The sequence below is a fragment of the Ichthyophthirius multifiliis genome, assembly GCF_000220395.1.
Source record: "Ichthyophthirius multifiliis unplaced genomic scaffold scaff_1120509250841, whole genome shotgun sequence".
Classification (NCBI taxonomy): domain Eukaryota; phylum Ciliophora; class Oligohymenophorea; order Hymenostomatida; genus Ichthyophthirius; species Ichthyophthirius multifiliis.
The window spans coordinates 13,224-38,382 of NW_004086448.1; the positions used below are offsets into that span (position 1 = coordinate 13,224).

A 25,159-nucleotide genomic window follows, 5' to 3' on the forward strand; every position below is an offset into this window, starting at 1 on the left:
TTTAAACAAAATTCACTTAAATCTTATTATAATTACACTTTAATTATAATTAAAAATTATTATTATTATAAAATAATAATTAACAAAAACATTTGATAACATAAAGATTTAAAACATTTATTTTTATTTTTATAATTTTTTATTTTCCTATTATATATAATATATTTTCTTTAATTATATTTTTTTTAATAAAAAAATTATTTAAAATTATTTATACTAATACTATATATTTATATATATTTAAAATGGATATAAACCTAATAAAATAACTTTATAAATTAAAAACTAATTAAATTAATTTAATTCATCTTGTAATAATTAAACTATTTTTTAAAATTTTATATATTGTATGTCGAAAATTTAATGCTTTTTCTTATATAAAAAATTAACTCCTTTAAAAAAAAATTATAATAATAAAATCTATTATACATATATTTATAATTTATTATTTTATTCTTGAATTTTTTTTATAGATTATATTATCTAATATATTACGTAATTATATATCTTATATTTTTTTTTAATACTGGAATAATATTATTTTAAAAAATGAGTTTTTGTAAAAGAAAATTATTTATATTTAAGATTTCGTTTTAATAAAAAATTTCGCGACGGATTTTTGTTTCTAATATTTCTGTTCTTTTAGATTATTTTTTATCAAAAATAATTAAATATTATTCTGCACTTTTTTTATACCTCTTTAATATTTAAAAGATCAAATAATTATTATTATTATAAGAAAATTGTTATAGAATATTTTAATCTAATAATAAAAAGATTTTTTTAATAAAACTTTTATTAACTTTATATTTTATAGCCCGTATTTTCACTCTTATATGGGTATATTGCTATTGATAAAGATAATAACTCTTGATTAATAAAAAATGAATTTTTTAATTAATTATAGTACATGCAGTATTGATTGACTTAATATATATTTAATTTTAAGATGATTACTGTTTTAGATATGGAGATTTTTTACTTTAAACTAAAAAAATATGTAATTTGTATTATTATTTGATAATTACTAATGATGTTTTTACTTATACAGTAAATTAAATTGGATGTATTAAATAACGAATAAATAATATTGGAGAAAATAATAATAATTATTTAATAAGCTCTTAAAATTAATAAAAGCAAAAAAAAATATTAACATTATAAAAAATAATTATTTAATTTATATCTAATTAAAACTATAATCAAAAAATATATATGTATACATATAAATACATTTTAAATAAAAAATATTATATATAGCTAAATAATCTCAAAATATAATAATATTTAAAAAGAAATAAACTTTTTAAAATAAAAATAAAAAATACAAATGATATCAATAATAAAAATCCTTTAAAATAATATACTTAAATATAAAATATAAAATAAATATATATTAAATCTAAAATAAAGAAGAATAAAATAATTATTAAGTAAATTATAAATTTGACATTAAGAAAAAAACTTTATTTATATTGTTAAAACATTATGATTAAAGAAATAATCAAATAAAATTATTAGTATGTATATTAATTAATTATTAAAATATATATTTATATATATATATATATATATATATATATATATATATATATATATATATATATATATATATTTATATATAAAAGCTATATCACTGTTCTTAAATTAATTCTTATAATGTTTAAGTATTTTTTTTTTATAGTTAAATTTATTCGAATTCTTTTTCATTTTCTTCTTATATGCAAATATCTTCTAGTGAATAATCTTCATCATCATATAAAATATTTTCATTTTCTTACTTTTTAAAATAAGTATCAAATTTCTAAAAATTTTTTTTTTTTAATTATTATATATATTATTTTTAAAATTTACTAAATAAATTTTATATAGTTCCTCTTTTAATAAAATTTAATTCTTTATTTTTTCTTCTTCTAAAATTATTTTATAATCTTTACCAAGAGTCACATTTTAAATATTTAAAATCTATTAAAATTATCCTTAAAAAAACTACATCCATTTAGTGTTAGTTTGAACATAAATTTGTAAATTCTTTTAAATTTTCTGTGCCATATTCACGCAAAATCCATCACATCCTTCATTTTTTACACAAAATTCCATAATAAACTCCAATATAGTTTCTAAATCTTCATCTACATTTACTAGATTTTCATTTTTAGTCAAAAAATTAAAATATTCAACATAAATACGCTCGATATATATCTATAATATATTATTTTAAGGATATTCCCTCAAAAAAAGAATCAAAACTTTCAAAAGACCACATTAAAAAATTTCCTTTATAAAATCTTCATCTCCAGTTTTCAAAATATGCCAAAAAAGTTCAATAATTTTTAAAATTCCTAAATTAAAACAGGATAAAGAATCCATAATTTTTCTCTAAATTTTTTTTATTTTTTCCAAAAAAATATCCTTTTCAACAAAAAACTATTTTTTCGGTTTTTAGGCTTTACGTAGGTTATAATAACTAAATAAAATATTTAAAATATTAACACTAATTTAAATATCAGGACTCCTTTCTTATTCTAAAAAATCCAAAAAAATCAAAAGATTATTTTTTTTGTAAATCTAATTTTTTAATATCTTCAAATATTTGCTTTTTTTATCAATTAAAAGTTGTTAAAAAATGCCCTCTATTATAATATATACACTTTCTTTTTCAATTAAAGAGCCTCTATTATATTTATATAGTACTTCTTGAAAGATATGCTTCCTAATATCACAAAAAGTATCTTCATTATTATTTTAACAACCTAATTTACTCAATATTTCAAATATAATATTTGCGATAGATTTGTTTTAAATATTCTAAAGAAGATTTTATACTTATTCTTCTTTTAAATAGGAAAATAAAAAACCACAAGGTGTAATTAATGGTAATAACAATTATGAAAATACTTGACAAGAAATTTAGGAAAGATTAGGTTTTAAAACTTAAAAAATATTTTAAATTAAAAACGGATTTTAAAAATAAATTGAATGGATATCAGAAAGGTGTTTAAGAATTTTTAATGATGTTTTTTTCTGAGTTTAATATTCAGTAAACAATAAATCATGCATATATAAAATATATTAAGGATTTTTTTAAAAACTAAAATAAAATATAGATAAATATATATATATATATATATATATAAATATATATAAATATATATATATATATATATATATATATACATATATATAAATATATCTATATATGTTTTGATAAATTTACAATTATGCAAATTATGTTGGATTTTAACTTATTTCTATTAACATAGCTTATATTTCAAAACAATCATTTTCCATATTTTTTTAATATGTTTTTTATTTTTTTTACAAATATATAATATCAAATTTTTTATAATTATATTTATTAATTAATTTTAACTTTTTTATGTACAAAATTTATAGTAATTTTTTATATTTTATTCAAATGATTGTTTCTTATAAGTTATATTCATAATTATTTGCCATATTTAATTCAAGTTCTTCTTCTAAATAATTTACCTTCATAATATCACATTTTGAAACATGCTATTTAAATTCTATTTCAAAATTATTATTGTTTTTGCTGGTAGAACTTAAAGGAGGTAATCTTAAAAATATATATACATATATACATATATACATATATATTTATATATTTATATATTTATATATATTTATTTATATTATATGTATTATTAATTTATTTTAATTAAATAATTTTACTAACTTTAAAAAGACCACTCTTCTTCAGCATTTATAGCCATTAATTGAGAATATGAAACATCCTTTTTATTTTCTTATTTTTATTTATCATCATTTTTTAGTGAGCTTTTTAATTTCATACAAATCATTTAAGATAAATACTTTTATTATACTTATATATTTTAATTATTAATAAATAAATACTTCAATATTTGCTATTTTTTAATCCTCCTCTAATAGACTTAATTATTTTAAATAATCAATATATTCAAATAAATAGAAAATAACTCTTTTGATTTACTCTTAAATATCTATAGACTTACCATTAGAAGATTTACTATCTAAAGAAGAATCCCAACACTCTTCTTATTTTACAATGGAAGCGGATTTTTAATCTTTATTATTGTTAAAATGATTATCGATTATATTTTTAGAGTTTACTTATATATATATTTAAGAATTTTATTTAATTTTTTAAATAAAAATATCCATATCTTATATTTTTTAATAAAAATCTTTTTCAATTTCTTTTATTTTTTTTTAATATTCTTCTTATTAATATTAAATTTCTTAATTATAATAATGCGTATTTTTTTCGATTTAATTCAAAGTTTCGAGCCATTCCTTTTTAGTTTTTTCAAGAAGTTTTGTTAAGAAATTTGTTTTAGTTTAATATTTTTATTTAATATTAAATATTTTATTTTTTTCAATTTCAAATTATATTTAATTAATTTCATTTTAAGCGTTTAAATTGTCAAATAATTACTCAAATTTTTCAAAATTCAACTTCATTTCTTTTTCTATATTTTAACATTTTCTTTATAATGATTACATTGAATCTTCTCTTATTCTTAGCCATCCTTCTTAAATTTTAACACGCTAATTAAATATATATAAATATAAATATATATATATTTATATATTTATATATTTATATATTTATATATTTATATATTTATATATTTTTCATATGTTTTTTATAACATATTTATTAATATTTATAATTATTATACTTTATCACTACTATATTTTTCCAAAAATTTTGATAATTTATTTATACTTTCTAAAGTCTACGATGTTTCAATTCTTAGGTTTTCTATTTATTCGAAAAAAGATTATTATTATTATTGTTTTTGTTAATATTGTTTTTTCTACATTTTTTTTTATTTTTAATAATATAATAAAAAAGTATTTGTTTATTCTTTAAATTATATTGTTTAAATATTTTTTTATTTTTTTTAAATACATATTTCAATATTATTTTTAATAGTTTAATTATTTTTTTTTACGTTTTTATTTTATATGTTAACTTAAATATTATTAAAATAATTAAAAAACATAATTATTAATATATTCAATTTTTTTTATATTTTTTTATTTTTTTAGGTTCTATTATATCTTATTCTTCTTCATCATCATTATGATTATCATCTATATCTTCATAATCTTCATTTATATCTTGATTACTATCATCAACATCTACATCATCATTTTCATTTATTAATCATCATCATTACCATCATCTTAATTTTAGATATCGTTCAATTCTTATTCAAGTGCAGATAATTCATCGTCGGAATTAATATTGGATTAGATAGTTTATTAATCTTCTTCATTTTCTTCTTCTTCCTGTTAATATTATTATTCTTATTTATTTCTATTTTGTTATTTAAGTAATCTTTTTTATTCTTTTTCTCTTAGCTAGAAATTTATATGTTTTTATATTTTTTTGTTTTTATTAAAAAATTACTTTTTATTTTAATAATTTCTCCTTTTCTCTAACTCTTTTTTCTTAATCTTTTCTTCTTTTTTCTTTCTCAAGCTGTTTTTTGAAAACTTCCTTTCTTTATTTTTCTATTTCTTCTTCAGTTTTAACAATTCTTCTATTATAAACTACATTTCCTCTTAATAGACCTTCTTCGATTTTATAAAGTCTTAATTTTAATCTTGGTCCAGTTTCCTTTATAAATATAATTAATTTATATTCTTTTTTTTTTTTAAATAAAAAATTTACATATAATCTTATTTAATATTATTTTTTAAATGTTTCATTAGATTTTAATTTTTATTAAATATCATTTTTGAATCAGGAAGTTCATCGATTTCACTTTCACTCATTGCATTATTTTTTTGATTTACAAAATCAGCAAAGCTATTATATTTACTTAAATTTGGTACTTTTTTATCATTTCTTATGACTTTTTTCATCTTAAAATATTAAATATTTTATATTTATTAATTAAAAAAAAAAAACATTTCTATTCACTCCTGAAGGAACTAATTTTATTTAATAATGGCGCATATTTACTATGTCCTTTTCATCATCATAACTAAATAAAATAACTCTTTATAAAGTACTTAATTTAGTCTATTTTTTATTTTTTTCTATATATATAATATATATATATATATATATATATATATATATTATTTATTTAATGTTTTTATTTACTTTTTTAAGTGATAAAGGAGGGAACATTGATTATATCATTTAAGCTGCTATTTATTATTATGCTAAAGTAGGAGGATTTTTAACTTTATTTTAGTTTGGTTATTTATTAAATCCATTTAAAATAAGTATTGCTGGATTAAATTGTCTTGAAAAGTTTTTATTTCTTTTACTAGAATTTAATACATCACTTTTTTTTTTTAAAAAAAAAAAATATTATGATTTCAAATTTTTTTTTTTTTTTTACCTTTTATTACAATATGATATTATTTTAAATGTAATAGTAGGTCCTTCAGGATTTTTAATAAATCTTATATAATTATCTATTTTTTTTTATATATATATAATTATGTTTATATTTTACGCTTTTCTGTTGATGTAATAATAACCATATGCGAAATTCCATAAACACTACTTGTGGCTATATAATCTTTAATTTTAGTTTTATCAGATTCCTTTTTTTATTTATTTTATTTTTCATATATTTACTAGTTTACCTATAATTTATATCCTGTATAAGGATACATTATTTCCCTATAATCAGTTACTATTTATCTTAAGTCTTTACTTACTTTTCCTCTTTTAAATACAAAAGCTTTTATGTTTTTATATATATTTATATTTCAATCTATTTTTTTTACACTTTGGAATCTAGCCTATTACAGGATCACCTTCTGGCCCATATTCTTTATGAGTTCTTGCTTTTTCTATTATTTTAATTTATATAAGATTCCAATAAAAGAAAAATAAAGAAAGAAATTAAAAAACGTACTCTTTTCCTCCTATTTTCGGCATTTTTATTATTTTATTTTTTTAATTAATTGCAATTTTTATACTACTAATTATATATATACTTTTATATTTTTTTTTAATCAATAAAAAACTAAAATTATAAAAAAATAAATAAATTTCTACTTAAAAATAAAATAATATTTTTTTAAATAATTCTTTATCATAAAAACTATATAGACTATGAGTATATAATTCCTTTCTAAATCCTATTATAATTTTTAATTCTAATTAAAATTACCTAATGTTCTCTCGGTTTAAGTAAAAACTCCGCCCTATTTCCCTAAAACGGCTTCTTTAGTTTCATTCCATTCATCTACTTAAATTAGAACTCACATTTCATTTCTAAACTTGATAAATTTTCCGCCACAACATAAAAATACCCATCATCAGTTTAATTGAACATCGTCCAAGACCCATTCTTTTAGTATTTTTTTAGTTTTCAAGTTTTAATTATCTTTCGCATGTTCAAAATAAGCTTCTTATAAAATAAAATTATTAGGCTTTTATATTTCTTAAAGCAATCCAGGCATATCTGCACCATAAGAACTTAAAGTAAAGCTATTACAATCCTCATATTTCCACTAAACCTTCACAAAAATTATATAATCGCCTACTTCTAGAACCGCTTATTGACTTTCGGATGTCCAAACTTCCCTATCTGCTCCCTATTATCCCTCTACTATTGAAAAAGTACCATTTTTACTCTCAATTAATAATATAGTTACTGTCGAGTATTAAAAAGTTGCTTATTTTTCCTTAGGGTATTATCTTTTAGAAGTTTAATTTACTGTAATGAAATATTTTCCTTTTTAATTAACTTTAAATGCAAAAAACTTCCCTTTTTATTTCTAAATATTTACTAATATAGAAGAATATTTGAAATCATCAAAAATATAGCAAATTTATAAATTAGAAAAATACTTAATAAAATCTTCCCATTATATGAAAAAAGTGCCATCCCTTGAATTCTATACAAAGCCGATTTTCCTTTAATTTTCTTCATTTAATTTCATTAAGTCTTCATCATTATCGTTCCATTTTCCTTTCCATTCCCCGTCCCCCCATGGATTCCTTAATTTTAGTAATTTTACATCATTCCCTCCTATATCTAAATCATAAGCAGACAACAAAGAATACGCATGAGCCTTTACAATTCCCATTTTTTACAAATCATCATCATTAATTTCCGCTTTAGAACTACAAGTCATTGCAAAATTACTCTTTTCCGCATAAAGTAGCTTTTTCCAAACTAATTCAAGATCATCAGACCCATCTAACCAAATAGTTTAAGTCGGAGCGCAAGTTAAATCATGCAGGCATTCTCTAGTTAACCCACTTTCAATATTATCGTATGATCCATAGAGTTTAGCCCAGGCTTTTTCTAGTATCATTACCCAAATTTCACCATCTACACCTCTAGTAAATGCTGGTTATTTTGTCGAATTTAAGCAAGGAATAAACTAGTCTACTATAACTTCTTTCCAATAACCTTTATGACATATTTTTACACAATATACTCCGTGAGAATTCTCTATATGATGCGAAAAAAGTCTCTCGATTCTACTCGGAGTTTCTGCCAAAGAAGATAATGTGGATAAAAAATAACAATTTCCTAAAAATCCTTAACGAATATCATTTGGCTCGATTTTATCTTTGAATAATTAACAATTTTCGTATTTGGCGATTTTAGAAGGATGTAACCATATTATTTTAGAATAATAAGGATTTTATTATAATTTTTAATCGTCTTTACATATTGATTAAAAGGTAGGAGGAAATTAAGGGTCTTAGTATTCTTATGGTTAAGTAGATTCGTTTAGAGTCATTAGTAATTTTTGAAATTTAGAATTATAAAGGTTACCGGATATATCAGAAGAGTTTATATTGGGAATAGACATTTTTTATATATAGATTTTTTTTATTTATATACAATTCAACAGTTTTTTTATTTATATTCAATATAACAGGTTATTTTTATTTTTATAAAATTAAACAGGTTTTTTTTTATTTATCTATCTATCTTTTTTTAAAAAAAAACAAAAAATTGTACAAAATATCTTTTAACTATTATATGATTGTAAATAGATTTTAGCAAACCAAAAATATATATGAAATAAATAAGATATTTATTTTATATAAATTTTACATTTATTAAATAAAAGTTATCAATATTTATTATATTTCAATATTATTTTTCTTTTGATTAATGTTTTTTATATTAATTATAATTTATCTAAATTAAATTAAAATATAAAAAAATTAGAAACAAAAAATAGAATATGAAAAATACTTGGAAAATCAAATAAGTATTATATAATTTATTTACAAACTATTTCTTCTTAAATAATTTATTCATATAATAATTATCCTTTTGTTAAATTTTAATCATTTTTTACAAATTAACAATTTATAAGATTTATTATCTTAATAGTTATTAAAATTTCTCTAATTTTTTTTAACTAATAAATCCTTAATAGATTTTTATCTTCTTATTGAAATGTATCTTAATGTTCTTAGGCAATAATTTGATGTCTTTATACTTATTTTTTATCATTTTTATAGTAATTTTTAGGATATATTCCTCAATTTCGATTTATGGAGTTTTAAGGCAGGTTTTTTTATAAATATTATTATTTTTTTCTAATTTAGTATTATTTTTATTTTCAGTTAACATTTTATTTTATGATTTTAATAATTCATTTTTGAATTTTGAATTTCTATTATGCATGGAATTTCCAATTTAATCGTCAAAATTCTGAATATTTTTATCATTAAGGTATTTGTATTATTTATTTTATTTTTATTTTCTTACGTGAGTTTAGCTTTTTTCTTTAAATTTCATTAAATAGAGCAAAATTGAAATAATCATTTTCAAAAAAAAACTATTTAAAAATTTTTCATTAGAATAAACTCTTTTTATTTTTATTAGTTTAATTTTTTATATATAAATATATTAAAAAATTATTGAATTATGATATTATATTTAAAGAAGATATAATCTTTTTTTTAATTAATTGATTTTTTTGCTATAGAATATAAGAAAATTAGATTATTCTATTTTTGCGTATTAAACTAAGCAACAACAAAATTAATATAGAAACATGAAGAAGTAGAAATAAAATGAAAAAATAACATTAATACTTAAAGTTTCATTAATCTGTTTTCATTAAAAAAATAACAAACATAGATCATTTAATTATTTTAAATATGAAAAATATATAGTAATTTTAATATACATTAAAATTAATTTTTAATTAATTAAGAATAATATATAACATAAAATATAAGAATTAAATAATAAACTTTATATTTTAAATTTTTCTTTATTTTTCAAGTTTAGAAAAAAAAAAAATATATTTTATTTTTAACTTTTTTTTTTTTTTTTTCTAAAAGAATTAGTTATACTTCACTCTTATAAATCAGCTAAATTTTTAATTGTTTCAAATAATTAATATTTATGATCAAATTACATATCATACCAAAAATTAACTGCAATTATATATTAATTTTACTATGAATATTAAGTAACCTAATGGTACCATAAAGATGGTAAATACAGAACTTCTCCTTTTTTGATAATTACATGATACAAAGGTAAGTTTTTAAAATGCTTTTCATAATCTTCTTCAAGATCTGGATTATATGTACACCAAAAAGTTTCATCATATTAGTTTTATTCATTTTCTTATTTTATATTATTATAATTAATTGACTCAAGCCACCATTACGAAAAATCTTCATTTGATTTCCATATACAGTTTTTATAAGGTTTATACCCAGTAAAAGGGTATATAGTTGGAGGCGCTAATGTAAAATGTTTTTCTCCTTAAATAACTGCATAAATATTTTCATATGGATCTTTATGAAGAGCAGATACAGTATCACTTTGACCCATCCAAAAGTTAACTGCGTCCGGTTCTTAATTATTAAAAAAGTTTTCCTAAAAGTAATTTTTTATGTCCTTTTAATTAGTTTTATTAGTAATATCTTCAATTAAAAAATTAAATTCTTAACTTAAATTATCGTTTTATTTCTAAATATAAGCTACGCAATTTCTATTATCTTTAAGTTTTAAAAACTATTCGAAATTTCCTTTTTTTTATAATGGTTGTGCAAAAAATTAGTTATAGATTGAATCCGCAAATCCATGTGGTGTTATATCAATTGTAATTTAATTATTGCTCATTTTATTTAATAAGTATTATGTATCTTCCCATTTTTTTAATGCAGACCAATCTTTTATAGCGTTTAATATTTTACATGGCTTATTTAACTGTATATATTCTTTATAAAATTTAAATGGATTTTATTGTATTTCTTCAAATTCTATAGAACTAATATCTTAATAAGGATATGATCCTTATTCAAGTATTTAATTATATATATTATAATATTTAGACTAATAAGGATTTAATATTTTATTGTCTAATTACCTTTAATATTAATAAGATTAAAATTATCCATCTAATTAATTTTTATATAAGAATTATTTATTTTAGTCAAATTTATATAAATTTTTAGAAGCACAATAACAATCCATTTTTATAGTCTATATTTAATTTTAGATTTATATAAAAAAAAATTATTTAATATAAATAAATATAATTTATAAATTAAACTTAATTAGATTTAAAATTTAGAAATATTATAATATAATAATAATTTAAACATACAAACAAAATTGATTGATTTTTTATATTTTGATTTCAAAAAGGAATTGTTTTAATAATATAAAAAATTTAATTTATAAAATAAGCAATTATTTAAAAATGATTATGTAAAATAAAAAATTAGTTTATGAAGATTTATCTAATTTAGAAATAATTTTAAATGAAATAAAACTTCAATTTTTTTAATTTACTAATTACTTAATTGATGTAAATATTGTTTCACCATTTCTTTTTAGAATTCTTCTAATAATAGAATCAATATAATTTATTTACTTTTCTCTTCATCCTTAATTAAAATATATTTGGGATAGCAATATTATTAGTACTGTACAAAATATATTTGGCTATGTCTAAGTAAATACATAAATAATTATATAAATTATTAAATTAAAAAAAAAAATTTTATAAATTCTAAGTTCTAAGCAATAATAAATTAAGGTAATGGATAACTTATAATAAATATTGGGTATTTTCTTTTCGGGCTAAATCTAATAGTTTTGATAATATTTATTATATCATTTATATGTTTCAAGAAATAAAAAAAAAAGTAAAATTAATTAAGTTTTTTTAGTATTTTTAAAAATTATAAATAATAAAAGAACAATTATAGGATTATTAAGCTATTCTTGCAAATTTCTTTCTTTTTACGGAACTCTAGTAAAAACAATACAACCTCTTCCTTTTTTTGATATTTTTATAAATATATTATTATGTAATTAAAAAAAATTTGAAGATATAACATGTTATAACGAAATGTATTTTATTTAAGTTGTTATAACAATATTAGCTATAATTATATAATTTTTTTTTTGTTTTATTTTTATTCTTTTAATGAATGATATAAACCCGTTTTCAAAAGTTTCTTATGCTTCTTAGCCTAATTATATATGCCAAATTAAATTAATATTAAAAATATTATTATCTTCCTACTTTGCTTTAGATCATAAAGCATCTATTTAGAATAACTTATAATTAATAATTATATTTTTTACTTTAGTTTTTTTATTAGAATTATATAATAAAATGCCATATTACACATAGAATACAGCAATATTTAGTATAGTATGTGAAGTTAGCTTATTTTGGATATCTGCTTGTTGTTATATTTAAGGTTTATTAAAAAATTAAGGAAATATTAAAAATTTAAATGGAACATTATTTTATTTATTAGCTGGCTTTCCTTCAATTAATGTATTATTCTATAATCTTATTCAGTTAAAAAATAAAAAATATTGTATACTTTTTTCTTCTGAGATAAAAAAGCCAGAAGATATGGAATGTTATTTTCTTATTCTATCTAATTTAATAGAAAATAGAAAGAATAGAATTTCTAATATATTACTTGAAGGGATATTAAAAATTCATAATTAAAAGTGTAAAGAAAATTCTGAAATTTGTCCTTGTTCAATATTAATAGACAAAAGTAAATGTTGTAATATAGAAATTTTTAAAGGAAATGAAGACAAGTAAAAATATTTTTTTTTTATAGAAAAAATATTTTTAAACATTTTTTAATTTAAAGCGAAGAATTAAAATGGTATTTATTTCTCAAATCTATAATAAATGTATTACAAAAAAAATACATAAAAAGTGCTAAATTAAATTTATTAAACGCCTATATTTACCATGAAAAACTTAAATTAAAATTTCGTGCCTTAACAGAAATGATGATCGCAGAAACGCATAAATCAACAATAAAAGAATAATTTGCAATGGTTCGTTACCGAAATATAATAGAAATCGACATAATTGATACTGATATGAGAAACGAATAAAATAAAGATGTAGACGTAAACGGAATCGTACATTATGAGGGATAATTCGTTAAGTTTATAAAATCACTTGAAATATCAGTTAATATGCATTTAGAGTTTTGGAGAGAATTATTAGAAGAATCCCCTGATGTAGAAAAACTTTAAATTATAGGTAGTAGAATTACTTATACTATAGAAGATGTTTAATAATGCTATAGTACTTTATGTTTAATAAGATAAAATAATATTAGATCATTATTGATTTATGGATATTTTGTAAAGAATATTATAAACAATGAGATTATGGCTTAAGAATATTTCGAATAGGCAGCTTATATTAGTAAAAGTGCAGTAGTTACTAAATAATTAGGGGATAATTAAAACATGAAATATAACGAAAATTCAAACACAGGAATTTTATTAATGAGTGCAAATATTTCCACAAAATTTTATGTTTAAAATACAAATTATGGTAAACTTTACTTAATTTTTTACCTTATTTCTTTTTACTTTTTACTTTTTATTTTGTTTTTTTTGTTTTTTTTTAAAAAAAGATTTTACTAGAATTTTAGGATGGCCAAAATAAGAAATAATAAATTAAAATATTAAAAATTATATAATGCCTAAGTTAATTTAATCAATTCATGATAATCTAGTCTCAAATTATATCGAAACTTCAATTCCAAAGGCTATTGGCTTTGAAAGATTGATAACTCCTGTTAATAAGGATGGATTTATAATTCCTTGTTTGTTAATGATAAAAATATTACCTAATCTCGAGGAAGGATTATAGTTTGTCGGATTTTTTAAAGAAATAGATGAAATATATTGCAGTCCTTATAAGAGAAATGATGATAATTAAGATTAAATTTATAATTACTTAATTTATAAAGTTGAAGAAGATAAATAAAACTAAGTATTAGTTGGTAACTTTTTTTTTTTTTACAAAAATATATATGTTATATATAATTTGTCCTGATTTATTTAAAGGTATTACATAAGGGTGTTACTAAAATTTTGGAATACCTACATCTTTGATTAATAATAATAGTCCTATGAGTAATTAATTTACAATTGATTTAATATGTCCTTAAATAATTCAACCTGAAATATTATTGTAAATGAGTACAAATAATGGAGCATAAATAACCATGGATACTACAATAATTGGAGATATATTCTTAATCTCATAATAAAGTCTAGAAGATAATTTATATAGTTAAAATAATTTAGAAGTTGAAAAAGATACTACTTTTAATTTTAATTAAAATAAATACAAAAAAGCCTAAATTAATGTTTGGTTAGAAGAAGAATTCGTATATTAGGTAATAATAAAAAGTTAATAAAATTTTAAAATATCTTTATATAATAAAAAATATTTAAAAACAAAAAAGTAAACGAAAATACATATAATAAAATTTATTGAAAGTGATTAATAAGTAAAAATAATTTTAAGTGATCAATAAAATTTGGTTGGATAAACCTAATATTAAAAATAAACATAAGAATAAAGTTAAATAATATAAATTGAAAAAAAATTAAGTGATAATAAAAATTTAGATATAAAAAATAAAGATGATGATTAAAGTAGGAATCCAATCAGTAATAATAACGAAAATTAAAAACAAGTTAATCTAATAGATGAAAATAATTACGATTAAAAGCTAAGTAGTAATTTTTAATAAAATGAATCTGAAGAAATAAGACAATTAAAAGATATTAAATCTTCCATTTCTTAATATAAAATTCCAAAATCAATTAAAAATTTATAAATTAGTGTTGGCTTTATTTTTTTATCTTTAATTATTATAACATCATCAGAATTTATTATTAAATCTGAACAGCAATAGGCAATTAATGACGGAATAGAAGCTGTTTATTCTGCTTTTAATACAAATTATTTAATTGCAGAAGTTAATTTTATAACAAGAAAAATATGGCTTATAAGCAAGTATATAATATTATTATAATAAAATTAAAATATAAAATAATTAATTTTAGTGGTTACGAAAATTAAAATAAATAAATAATAAGTAAAGTTTTATAAAATTTATTAGATTAGAAAATTTAAATATTGAATTAGTTATAATAAGATGTTGTTAAAGCAAAAATTAATATTGAAAGAAGATAAGGATATGATATAAACACTATAGAAATAAATACACAAGTATAAATATAATTTTATATATTTAAATATATATATATATTTATATATATATATATATATATATATATATATATTTAAAAGAAAATTTTATCAAACGGTACTACTATTAACGTGAATACCAATTATACTGATGCAATAAACTTTTATATTGCTTAATCTGGCGGACTTGCAAATTCTACATTAACAGATTTTATATAATTGAATTAAAATGAATATAGTTATACATAATAATATTTTTATTATGTTAATTAAAACGGTCTTTTTTCCATAAGGTAAGGTGCTGAATAATTGGCTTTGATATATAATAATTTTTACATAAGTTTAATTGATAATTTTTTTGATATATTTATGATTATAATGATTATTGCAATCTTTCTAATTACATTTTCTTTAATAATTATTATACCTATTATAATTAATGTTTAAAAATCAAGTTATGGTGTTTTAGGATTCTTTGCTGCAGTACCAATAAAAGAATTAGAAATTTTTGCGAATAAATGTGATGAATATATAAAAACATATATTGAAAGAAAAAATATATAGAATAAAAATAGATTAATAATTAATAGTAATACAATACAGAGTAATAATAATAATATTAGTATATTGTATATAAATAATGAAAATTCAAATGTAAAAGATGAAATAAATTAAAAAGAATAATAAAGCCTAATAAAAAATAATACAATAAATACAGATAATATGTAATAAATTAATAAAAATAAATTAATTGAAAACAATTAATAAGAAAATGAAGAAAATTAAAAAAATTTAGTTTCAAAAAATAATAAGAAGTAATTAAAAAATAATGAAAATAAATATAAATAAAATAAATATATAAATATATAAATATAAAAATATATAAATATATATAATATTATATATTATTTTATATATCATATATATATATAATTTTTTTTAATTATTTTAGTAATCTTGTTATATTTTAATTATCTTTTTTTTCTTTTATATTTATTTCTTATTTCTTGATAAATTTTATTACTTTTGAAAAAAATTTTTAGGATAACTTATTTAATATCCTGAAACATAATTAGTATATTAAAATAAGGCCGTTTGTTTTGAAATATTATTAAATATTTTTACAAGAAAACCTATATAGTCTTTAACATTTAAATGATAAAAATACTGGAAATTTTTTATTAGATTAATATTATTTAGAAATAATAAATAATGACAAAGACATAATAAATAGTTTTAAATTTAATTTTCCTACTTATTTTAATGAATATAAATATTTGTTTCAAAAAATAAACTTTGAATCTGTCTGTTAATATTCTTCTCTAACAATTTCAGATGTATATTAAATATCATGTAAAGATATTTCTATTTTAGATAAAAGTTTGGAAAGAGTAATTAACTAAATTAGTGTAAGTGGAACATAAATATTAAATTATATAAATCTATTTGATAATAATTAAAATAAAAAAGAATATGCTATAAACGGACTTTAAAGCAAATTATATACAGAAATTGGAAATTTAATGATTTTTATTATTCCATGTATTTATTAAATGGATAAAATTTATGAAAATAATATAAAATCATATTTAAATTTTAAAATTATGATAGATTAAATTAACTTTTGTCTTTTTTTAATTGTCATATTTTCTGTATATATTTTCGCCTGGTTCCCTTACATAGGAGCTTTAATAAAAAAAGTATTTATGACAAAAGGTGTGCTGAATATGGTGCCTATTGAGATAATATTAAGACATAATAAGCTTAGACATGCTTTTATAACTGTAGGAAGTAATGTTGATTGAAAAATTATAAGAAAATTGGGATTTTGAGACAAAACATATATATATATATAAATAAATATATTGATATATATAATAAAAAAAAATATATAATAATAATAATAATAATAATAATAATAATAATAATAATAATAATAATAATAATAATAATAAATAAGAACAATATTAAAAAAGATAATAAAAAATGTCTAATAATTATATTAATTTATCATATTTTCTTCTGTATGTATTACTTTTATATATTATAAAAATAATAGATATATATATTTAAATATATATATATATATATATATATATATATATATATATATTTATATTTACATCAATTTCATCTGGATCATAACCTTCTGCAACCATTTTTTATTTTACTGCTATTTTAGGAATCTTATATTTAATCATATTCATATATATTTTTAAATGTTCTTATTTTTAAATTTTAATATAATATTTCTATATTTATTTTATTTTTTTATATTTCTTTTTTACCTGGCGGTTCATTATTATTTTCGATTGCTGTTTAGTTATTTTCCTCTAAATTATTTTCTTATGATTTTTAATTATTTTCAACTGTATTCTATTCTTATGATTAAGTTTGAGGTAAGACAGGTGCCTTAGATTGTTTTTTAGTACTTTCAATAGTTTCCTGAGGTTTTATTTCAGACTGTATTATTTCTGGTGTGTTTATAAGTAAGTTAGATTGAGGAGCAAGAATAGCAGTATCTTTTGGTAAGCCAACAGATTTTTGAGGCGGTTGTAATCCGCCAGGAGGTGGAGGAGGAAGTAGTCCACCAGGAGGTGGAGGAGGCGCCATACTATTAACAAATATTGGAGGTAAACTAATAGAAGGTGGTGGAGGTATTCCTATAGAAGTATGTGTAGGCGTTCCGTTTAATAGCGGCTGTTTTTTATCACCAGATGGTGGTTGAAATGGAGTTATAGATATTTCCGGAAGGGCATTAGAATTAGGAGGTGGCAGAATACTTTGATTTTCATTCATTTTTTATTAAGAATTTTAGTTTAGATCAGTTTATTAAAGAGACTATTAATTTTATTATTAAGTAGAGATTTATTAATTTTATTCTTAATAAAAATTATCCTAAAACAAAGGAATATATTCCTTACATTCTACTTTTTTTATTTATGGAAGATTTTAATAATATAAAGGATTTACGGAATCTAATTTTTTTTCTAGAAGAAGTAGTTTTGTATCAATTCCATCAAGTAAATTTTCTATTTAAAGTAAATCTAATTCTGATTAATATGTTATTCTTTAATATATTTTCTATTTTATTATTTTTTTTTAGTTTTTTGTTTTACCTATTTATAAAATTTGCAGTATTTAATATATATTCATTCATTATGCATATTGTTTGTAATGTTGGTATACTTTCTAATTATGTTAAATTAATTAAAAAATCTTAATTGTTTTCCTATTATTATTGGACTTATTCTTATTCCATTTATTTTTCTATATAGAAATATTAATTTTAATTTTTTAAGTAATTTATATAATTTTATTTAAGAAATGTTTATGCTTTTATGTTTTTTGACAAAATATATATATATATATATATATATATATATATATATATATATATTTATATTTTTAAAAAAAATATTTTTTTATATTATTATGTTTTTTTATATTTATATATTTTATATTCTAATAAATATTTATATTATAAAAATTATAGAGAATTTTTATTATGTTTTTATATGTATAATATTACTTAAATATGAAATAACTTGAAATTTTATACGTAATAAATAATATTTAAAATATAAAACATATTGTCTTAATATAACTTGTTATTTTAGAAATTAATTTTTTTTTAATATTTTAAAAATATTAAAGCAAATTTCTACATAATAATAGTTTCATTTAACTGGAATTATTTAATTTGATTAGATCAAGAATTTATATAAAAATATAATAAAAAATATATTAATATAATTTATAAATATAAAAAATATTATTCATGCATTAAATGTATTTTAATCAATAATCATTCCATATTATCTATATTTTTCAGCAACTGCCTAATTTATATTATCATCCAAAACATCTTCAAATCCTTTATTTTAAGTAAAATTTAGGTAATATTGATTTAAATTATATAAAATAGAAGAGAATATCAAGTTAATTTCAAACCATAGAATTTTAAAAAATGAAGTTATTCCATATTATTAAATATTTATTCCTTTAACTGCACATTTCGCCATAACGTTTATCCTATTAACCTTTGACCCCATTTTTTTATTAATACTTCTAACTAAATTCATATTCCTATTAATATATAATAAATCCTTAGGTAATTTATTTGTATCGCCAAGCATTTATCTAAAATCAGTTTTGAACTTTAATTATAGATTATAAACATCTTTTTTATTAATACCTACATTTATCGGTTTATTTTTTTAATAAGGCCTAAAAAGCTACAAACTTGCGAAAGCTTCATCATCTTAAACTCCCCATTATTAAACAATATTTTTTAAATTATCAAAATCTTATAAAAATAAACTTTTCCATAATAAACAATATTGATACCTTATTTTATCTTATATTTAATAACACAACCCATAATCTAATAAGACAACTTACTATTCACTAGTTTTATTAGGATTTCTTCTTACAAGTAAATTTCCTGGATGGGGATCAGCATGAGCAAAACCTTTTTTTATTTTAATAGTTAACATTTTTTTTAAACAAAAATTAAATAAAAAACCAGAAATAAAAATTTATTCTGCAAAAGCCTAAACAGTTGTATTTATAGCTTTTTTGATATCTAAACCATTATTAATTAGTTCCTATTCGTTAGTAATTTTAACTCCATCAATCCATTCCATTACTAGAATTCTTTTAGTGGTAAATTCTTAGTAAAATTTAGGCACATAGACATCTGTTTTCCCTAATTTTTAAAAATTTAAATAACATTTTTAAGAGTTTTATTATTCAATCCTAAAATCCACTTCTTTTTTTAAATTTAACTCTATATTATCATGAAAGCAGACTAAAGGTAAATCAAAGACTTTTTCCATCATAAGTAAAAACAAATAATGCATATTCATATCATTTTTAAATTATTTTTCTATATGAGGCTTTTATATTTTTATTGCCACTTCTTCCCCGTTTTTTAATATTCCTTTATGCACTTAAGCTATGCTTGCGCTTGCAATTGGTTCTATTTCGAAATATTTAAAAATCTCGTTTGGCTTTTTTCCCAAATCCTATAATATAATTTATTCTACCTTATCATATTCTACTGATTTTGCCCTATCTTATAATTTACAAAACCATTTTGAATATGCAGGAGGTAATATGTGTTCTGAAGCAGCAACTCCTTATCCAAATTTAACATAAAGCCCATCATTTTATACACATAAATTATATAATGACTCTGCGGTTTCTTCATGGATTTCATTAAAATTTTAATCATTAAACTTGAATTTGTAATTGTATATTATTTATAAGCCTGTTTTTATTGTTTTTAAATTCCTAAATATTATTTTTTCTTCTGTATTATAATCGTAAGCTAAATATCCACTTGCTATACTAAAGGAAAGTCCAAAATATTTAAGTAGATTTTTTCTCATATTTTTTTGTTTATTATTGTTTGTTAATTATTTATTTTATTTCTCCTTTTTAATACTATTTATTTATTTTATTTTTGGGTATTTTATAAAAAAAAAAAAACAAATTTTTTTGTTTCCAAAAAATTATGAAGTTTTATGAAAAATAATTTTTGTTTTTTATATATGTATGATTAAATTATATCTTCAACTCTAATCAGAAGTCAATATTTTTTTAAAAAAATATAATTTGAAATAATTTTTATTCCTATATTTTATTGATAATTGATATAAATTACTATCTTTTTACATATTCATTATTTTTTAAATCAAAATAGTTTTATTTAAAAGTTAATTATAATAAATACCTTACTGTATCTTATTTTATGGTTTACGCAATGTATACCACATTTTTTATTTCAATTTTTTTAAAATAAAACAAATGTTTCTAATACAAAGCTAAAATATAAAAAATTGCACTTAGATGGGTTGTTGTGAAAATAAGTAAATTCCCATAAACGAAATAATTAATACGAATTCTATTTAAATTTCTAATCAAAAAAATTAGGAATCTGATAAAAATTAACAATTAATTTTTTTTTAAAATATAAATATATCCTAAATACAAAAAAATCAATCTTTTAATTTTTTCAAAGAATCCTTAAAGTTTAATGAAGATTCTTTAATGATTAATTTAAAAAAAGTATCATAAGATAATTTACCTATTCTTAAATCTTATATCGGTTTTCCAATAAAATAACCTCCCTTAGATATTTTAAATCCAAAAGTAAAACAATTATTATCTACAATATGTGAGCTTAATTACAAACATAAATAATACGAAAACTCTTTTGCTAATTATTACGATTGGCATAAACTTAAAAATAATACCTTTTACAAAGGACAATGGAAAAACGGAATGAAGAATGGACGAGGTATAATTATATGGAAAGAAGGATCTTTATATGAAGGATATTGGAAAAATAATAAAATAGCGGGTTATGGAAGATTTATTAATTTTAAAGGAGATGGTATATTTATTAATAAAATAAATATAATAAATTAAAATAGTTTATGAAGGATAATTTTTAGATTAAGATACTACATAAGCTTTCTCTTTTGGTGTTTTAAGTTAATATTAAAGTAATTCATTAGCTAGTGTAAGCATTTTAAATAGTGTAAATAGCGAATAACAAGAAATTAATTTATAAAATGAATCGTCCGATTAATTTGAATTTCATGGTAAAGGCATTTATAAATGGGCTGATGGTTCTACTTATGATGGAATGTGGAAAAACGATTAAATGTAAGGTTTTGGGACATTTATTTGGCCTGGTATTTTTTTTTCTATATATAAATATATTATTATTTATTAATTTATTTAGATGGAAAAAAATATATGGGACAATTTTAGAAAAATAAAAAACAAGGGAAAGGAGAAATTCATTGGCCAGATAGATCATTTTGTACAGGATAGTTTTTAAATGGAAAATAGGTTCCTTTTCATTTATATGTTTTTTTATTAATTTCTATTATATATATTATAGGATGGAGAAGGAGAATATACAAATGTAAAAGGTAAAGCTTAAATTGGATTATGGAAAAATGGATAACTAATAAAATGGATATAAAAAAAGACTTAAAATAATAATGAAATAACAAAACAAGTTATTGATTAGTTCATATGAGAGTCTATAAACTACTAAATATTTAAAAATAATTTCTATATTATGTGTATAAAATAATATATATAACATATATTAATTTTTTATTTACAAATAATTATTTTTTTTGTTTATATTATTTATTAAAATAATATTTTTTTTTTATTTACAAAGATTTAATATAGTTATATATAAAAAAATTTTGTTCAAATTAAAAAAATAAATTCTATTATTTAAAATAAAATAAAAAATAACAATAATGGATTAATAATAAAATAATAATATAAAATTAAACAGAAGTGTTCAATAATAGAAAACAAATAATTATTTAGATATAAATGATATTCCAGGGTTATTCCCAAGGAAACCTTCTTAAACAGTTTAATAATTTAAAGAAGAAATTGAATGCCATACATAATAAGATACACCAAATTTTACAAAAAAAATAAATGACATAATTTCTAATATACCTTAAAATGCATTAAAAGTATTTGATAATTTTACAGAAAAAGTAGAATATTATAAAGACATGATTGAAAATAATATAAAAAAATAACCATATTGTAATTTAAGTGAATAAGAAATATAAAAATTAACAATATATTTAAGTGATTTCGACGATTATAAAAAAAATATTCAATTAGGATATAAGGAATATTAATAAAATAAAATAAATAATAAAACTTTCGAAGATACATTAGCAGATATGCATTTAAAAAAAAATTTAGAAAATTGTTATAGAAATGTTCCAATTTATTTCTTTAATGAAGATGATTTTAAATGCGATTTTTTTTAAAAATTGAATGATTTTAAAATAGAAAAAATTAAATAATTTTAAAATAAATTAAATGAATATTTAGATAGTGTTGAGTTAAACTTATTTCATTAAGTGTACTTTAGGTTTAAAGTTTTTTAAAATATATTTTTAAAATGTTATTTATAAATTAATAAATAAATTATATATATATATATATATATATATATATATATATATTTTAACTAATTTGTATTTTTTAAATAAATTATTAAATTGTTTTATTTAACTTTTTATTTAAAAATTTATAGGTTTAATTAGATCTTATAAATAGTTATTGATTTTCATACAATGGGCGAACTATGTGAAAATAATTTAGTTAAAGTATAAACTTTAAGACTTGATATAAGCAGAATAAAATAATTTTAATTAACTAGAGCTCGTGAAATAATAAAATAAAAGAAAATGATTATTAATATGTAAAAAACATACGAAATCCTATATTATTTGAAACAATTAAATAATAATAATTAATAATAAGAAATTTAAGATAAATTAACAATATTAAAATAAAAAAATAACGGATAAATACTACCTATATTAAATAAATTAAAAATATACAAAATAGTACAAGATAAAGTCGAAATTCAGCATAAGAAATAAATCTAAGAATTTTACTCCGAATTTATTGATAAATCGAAAGCTTATTTACAAGAGAATTTGAATTTTTAAATAATTAAAAAAAAAACGATAATAATAGAACAATAAAGCTTAGAATTATCAAATAGTATAGCAAACTATAGCCAAGATTTTGCTTATGAAGAGGAAACTATTGACGAATCTTTAATGGAATTTCCATGGACTTTTAAAGAAATACATATAAATAAAAGTATTGAAATAAATATTTCTTCTTTATTTATGAAAAACTAACTTGGAAAAAATTACGAGCCTATGAAATTAGAAGTTTTTAAAATTAATATTATCAATGATTTGTAAAAATTCTGGGATAAAATTGTTTCCGAATTTAAAGCTTACTGTATTGAATTGTATAAAAAAAATAATTAAACTATTCTAAAAGAAGAAGATTTTTTAAAATAAATTAATTTTATACTTTTACTTTAGTTTATAAATTTATTCTAAAATATCTTCAAATTATATTTAATTAAAGCACTTACTTTAATATCTACGCTTAAAAATTAGATCCTTTAAGAATAAAATAATGATTTTGATTCAATAATCCCTATATTATGTAAATTAACCCATTTATAAATTGAACTTATTAAGTTTTGTTCAAATAAAATTTTTTAGTTATTTCAATATATCTTAAATCCTTAAGACTAATACATAATAAGTATAATCGTACTTTCGAATAATATTTTTGATTATTGGATAAATTAGTTTGAGAAAGATTAATTTAATAAATATGTTTTAATTCCCGAAAATCCTAATTTAAATGAAGTTATAGAAATATAAAAAGGCTTTAATTGCCAGTTATTTGAAATCGAAAAAATAAAATTCTAGAAATAATTGGTTGACGATTTTCATAAAAAATAGCTATCGATACTTGAAGCTACTTTAGATAATGATAATTGGCTTGTTTATAATATTTCATATAAAAATTATTCTATTATTGACTATTTTTTTTTAACTAAGGTAAAGCCTTTATTATTTTTTAAAAAAATATGTTTAATTCAATTTTAATATAAAAAAAAGTAAGAAATCGAAATTTATAATTAAAGTAGTGATGAAAATGAAGGAGAATTAACTACAAGTAGTATACTTACAAATAATTAATCATAAAAATCTTTAAAAATGAATAAAAGGATACAAAGAAATTATAAAATAATAGGAAATGTATTATATTAAGAAGATTAATAAAAGTA

The 25,159-nt window shown here is 18.1% G+C and overlaps 4 protein-coding genes across 4 annotated transcripts, besides 27 other annotated features; 2 read left to right on the plus strand and 2 right to left on the minus strand. All coding sequences in view use genetic code 6, as the record gives it.

Annotated features, from left to right (window-relative positions):
- The first annotated feature begins 157 nt into the window (after positions 1–157).
- Positions 158–191: a microsatellite.
- Positions 161–190: a microsatellite.
- Positions 192–1,545: 1,354 nt separating the features above from the next.
- Positions 1,546–1,624: a microsatellite.
- Positions 1,625–3,101: 1,477 nt separating this feature from the next.
- Positions 3,102–3,201: a microsatellite.
- Positions 3,202–3,587: 386 nt separating this feature from the next.
- Positions 3,588–3,669: a microsatellite.
- Positions 3,591–3,657: a microsatellite.
- Positions 3,614–3,677: a microsatellite.
- A 514-nt stretch (positions 3,678–4,191) lies between these two features.
- Positions 4,192–4,232: a microsatellite.
- A 346-nt stretch (positions 4,233–4,578) lies between these two features.
- Positions 4,579–4,640: a microsatellite.
- Positions 4,641–5,100: 460 nt separating this feature from the next.
- Positions 5,101–5,149: a microsatellite.
- IMG5_099180 (hypothetical protein) lies at positions 5,117–8,742 on the minus strand (the record flags this gene model as incomplete). The annotated part of the gene is made up of 11 exons (XM_004035394.1): positions 5,117–5,376; positions 5,426–5,635; positions 5,690–5,883; positions 5,930–6,043; positions 6,128–6,314; positions 6,372–6,447; positions 6,489–6,579; positions 6,622–6,719; positions 6,766–6,831; positions 6,979–7,007; positions 7,838–8,742. The coding sequence occupies 11 exons, from the start codon at positions 8,740–8,742 to the stop codon at positions 5,217–5,219; spliced, it is 2,130 nt and encodes a 709-aa protein (XP_004035442.1). The 3' UTR covers positions 5,117–5,216.
- Positions 6,062–6,103: a microsatellite.
- An 86-nt stretch (positions 8,743–8,828) lies between the features above and the next one.
- Positions 8,829–8,928: a microsatellite.
- Positions 8,929–9,529: 601 nt separating this feature from the next.
- Positions 9,530–9,575: a microsatellite.
- A 1,906-nt stretch (positions 9,576–11,481) lies between these two features.
- Positions 11,482–11,525: a microsatellite.
- A 166-nt stretch (positions 11,526–11,691) lies between these two features.
- Positions 11,692–16,497, plus strand: IMG5_099190 (PAS domain S-box family protein; the record flags this gene model as incomplete). The annotated part of the gene is made up of 6 exons (XM_004035395.1): positions 11,692–12,052; positions 12,197–13,052; positions 13,109–13,812; positions 13,895–14,266; positions 14,331–15,291; positions 15,342–16,497. The coding sequence occupies 6 exons, from the start codon at positions 11,692–11,694 to the stop codon at positions 16,495–16,497; spliced, it is 4,410 nt and encodes a 1,469-aa protein (XP_004035443.1).
- Positions 15,514–15,577: a microsatellite.
- Positions 15,523–15,581: a microsatellite.
- Positions 16,320–16,382: a microsatellite.
- Positions 16,326–16,385: a microsatellite.
- Positions 16,341–16,418: a microsatellite.
- An 831-nt stretch (positions 16,498–17,328) lies between the features above and the next one.
- Positions 17,329–17,377: a microsatellite.
- Positions 17,361–17,441: a microsatellite.
- A 55-nt stretch (positions 17,442–17,496) lies between these two features.
- IMG5_099200 (hypothetical protein) lies at positions 17,497–18,285 on the minus strand (the record flags this gene model as incomplete). Its single annotated transcript, XM_004035396.1, has 3 exons — positions 17,497–17,520; positions 17,610–17,710; positions 17,775–18,285. 3 exons carry the CDS (start codon positions 18,283–18,285, stop codon positions 17,497–17,499), a joined length of 636 nt encoding a protein of 211 aa, XP_004035444.1.
- Positions 17,525–17,605: a microsatellite.
- Positions 18,042–18,093: a microsatellite.
- A 557-nt stretch (positions 18,286–18,842) lies between the features above and the next one.
- Positions 18,843–18,892: a microsatellite.
- Positions 18,893–18,903: 11 nt separating this feature from the next.
- Positions 18,904–18,946: a microsatellite.
- A 2,597-nt stretch (positions 18,947–21,543) lies between these two features.
- Positions 21,544–22,546, plus strand: IMG5_099210 (MORN repeat protein; the record flags this gene model as incomplete). Its single annotated transcript, XM_004035397.1, has 4 exons — positions 21,544–21,889; positions 21,930–22,193; positions 22,244–22,353; positions 22,406–22,546. The coding sequence occupies 4 exons, from the start codon at positions 21,544–21,546 to the stop codon at positions 22,544–22,546; spliced, it is 861 nt and encodes a 286-aa protein (XP_004035445.1).
- A 770-nt stretch (positions 22,547–23,316) lies between these two features.
- Positions 23,317–23,364: a microsatellite.
- A 115-nt stretch (positions 23,365–23,479) lies between these two features.
- Positions 23,480–23,516: a microsatellite.
- The last annotated feature ends 1,643 nt before the right edge of the window (positions 23,517–25,159 follow it).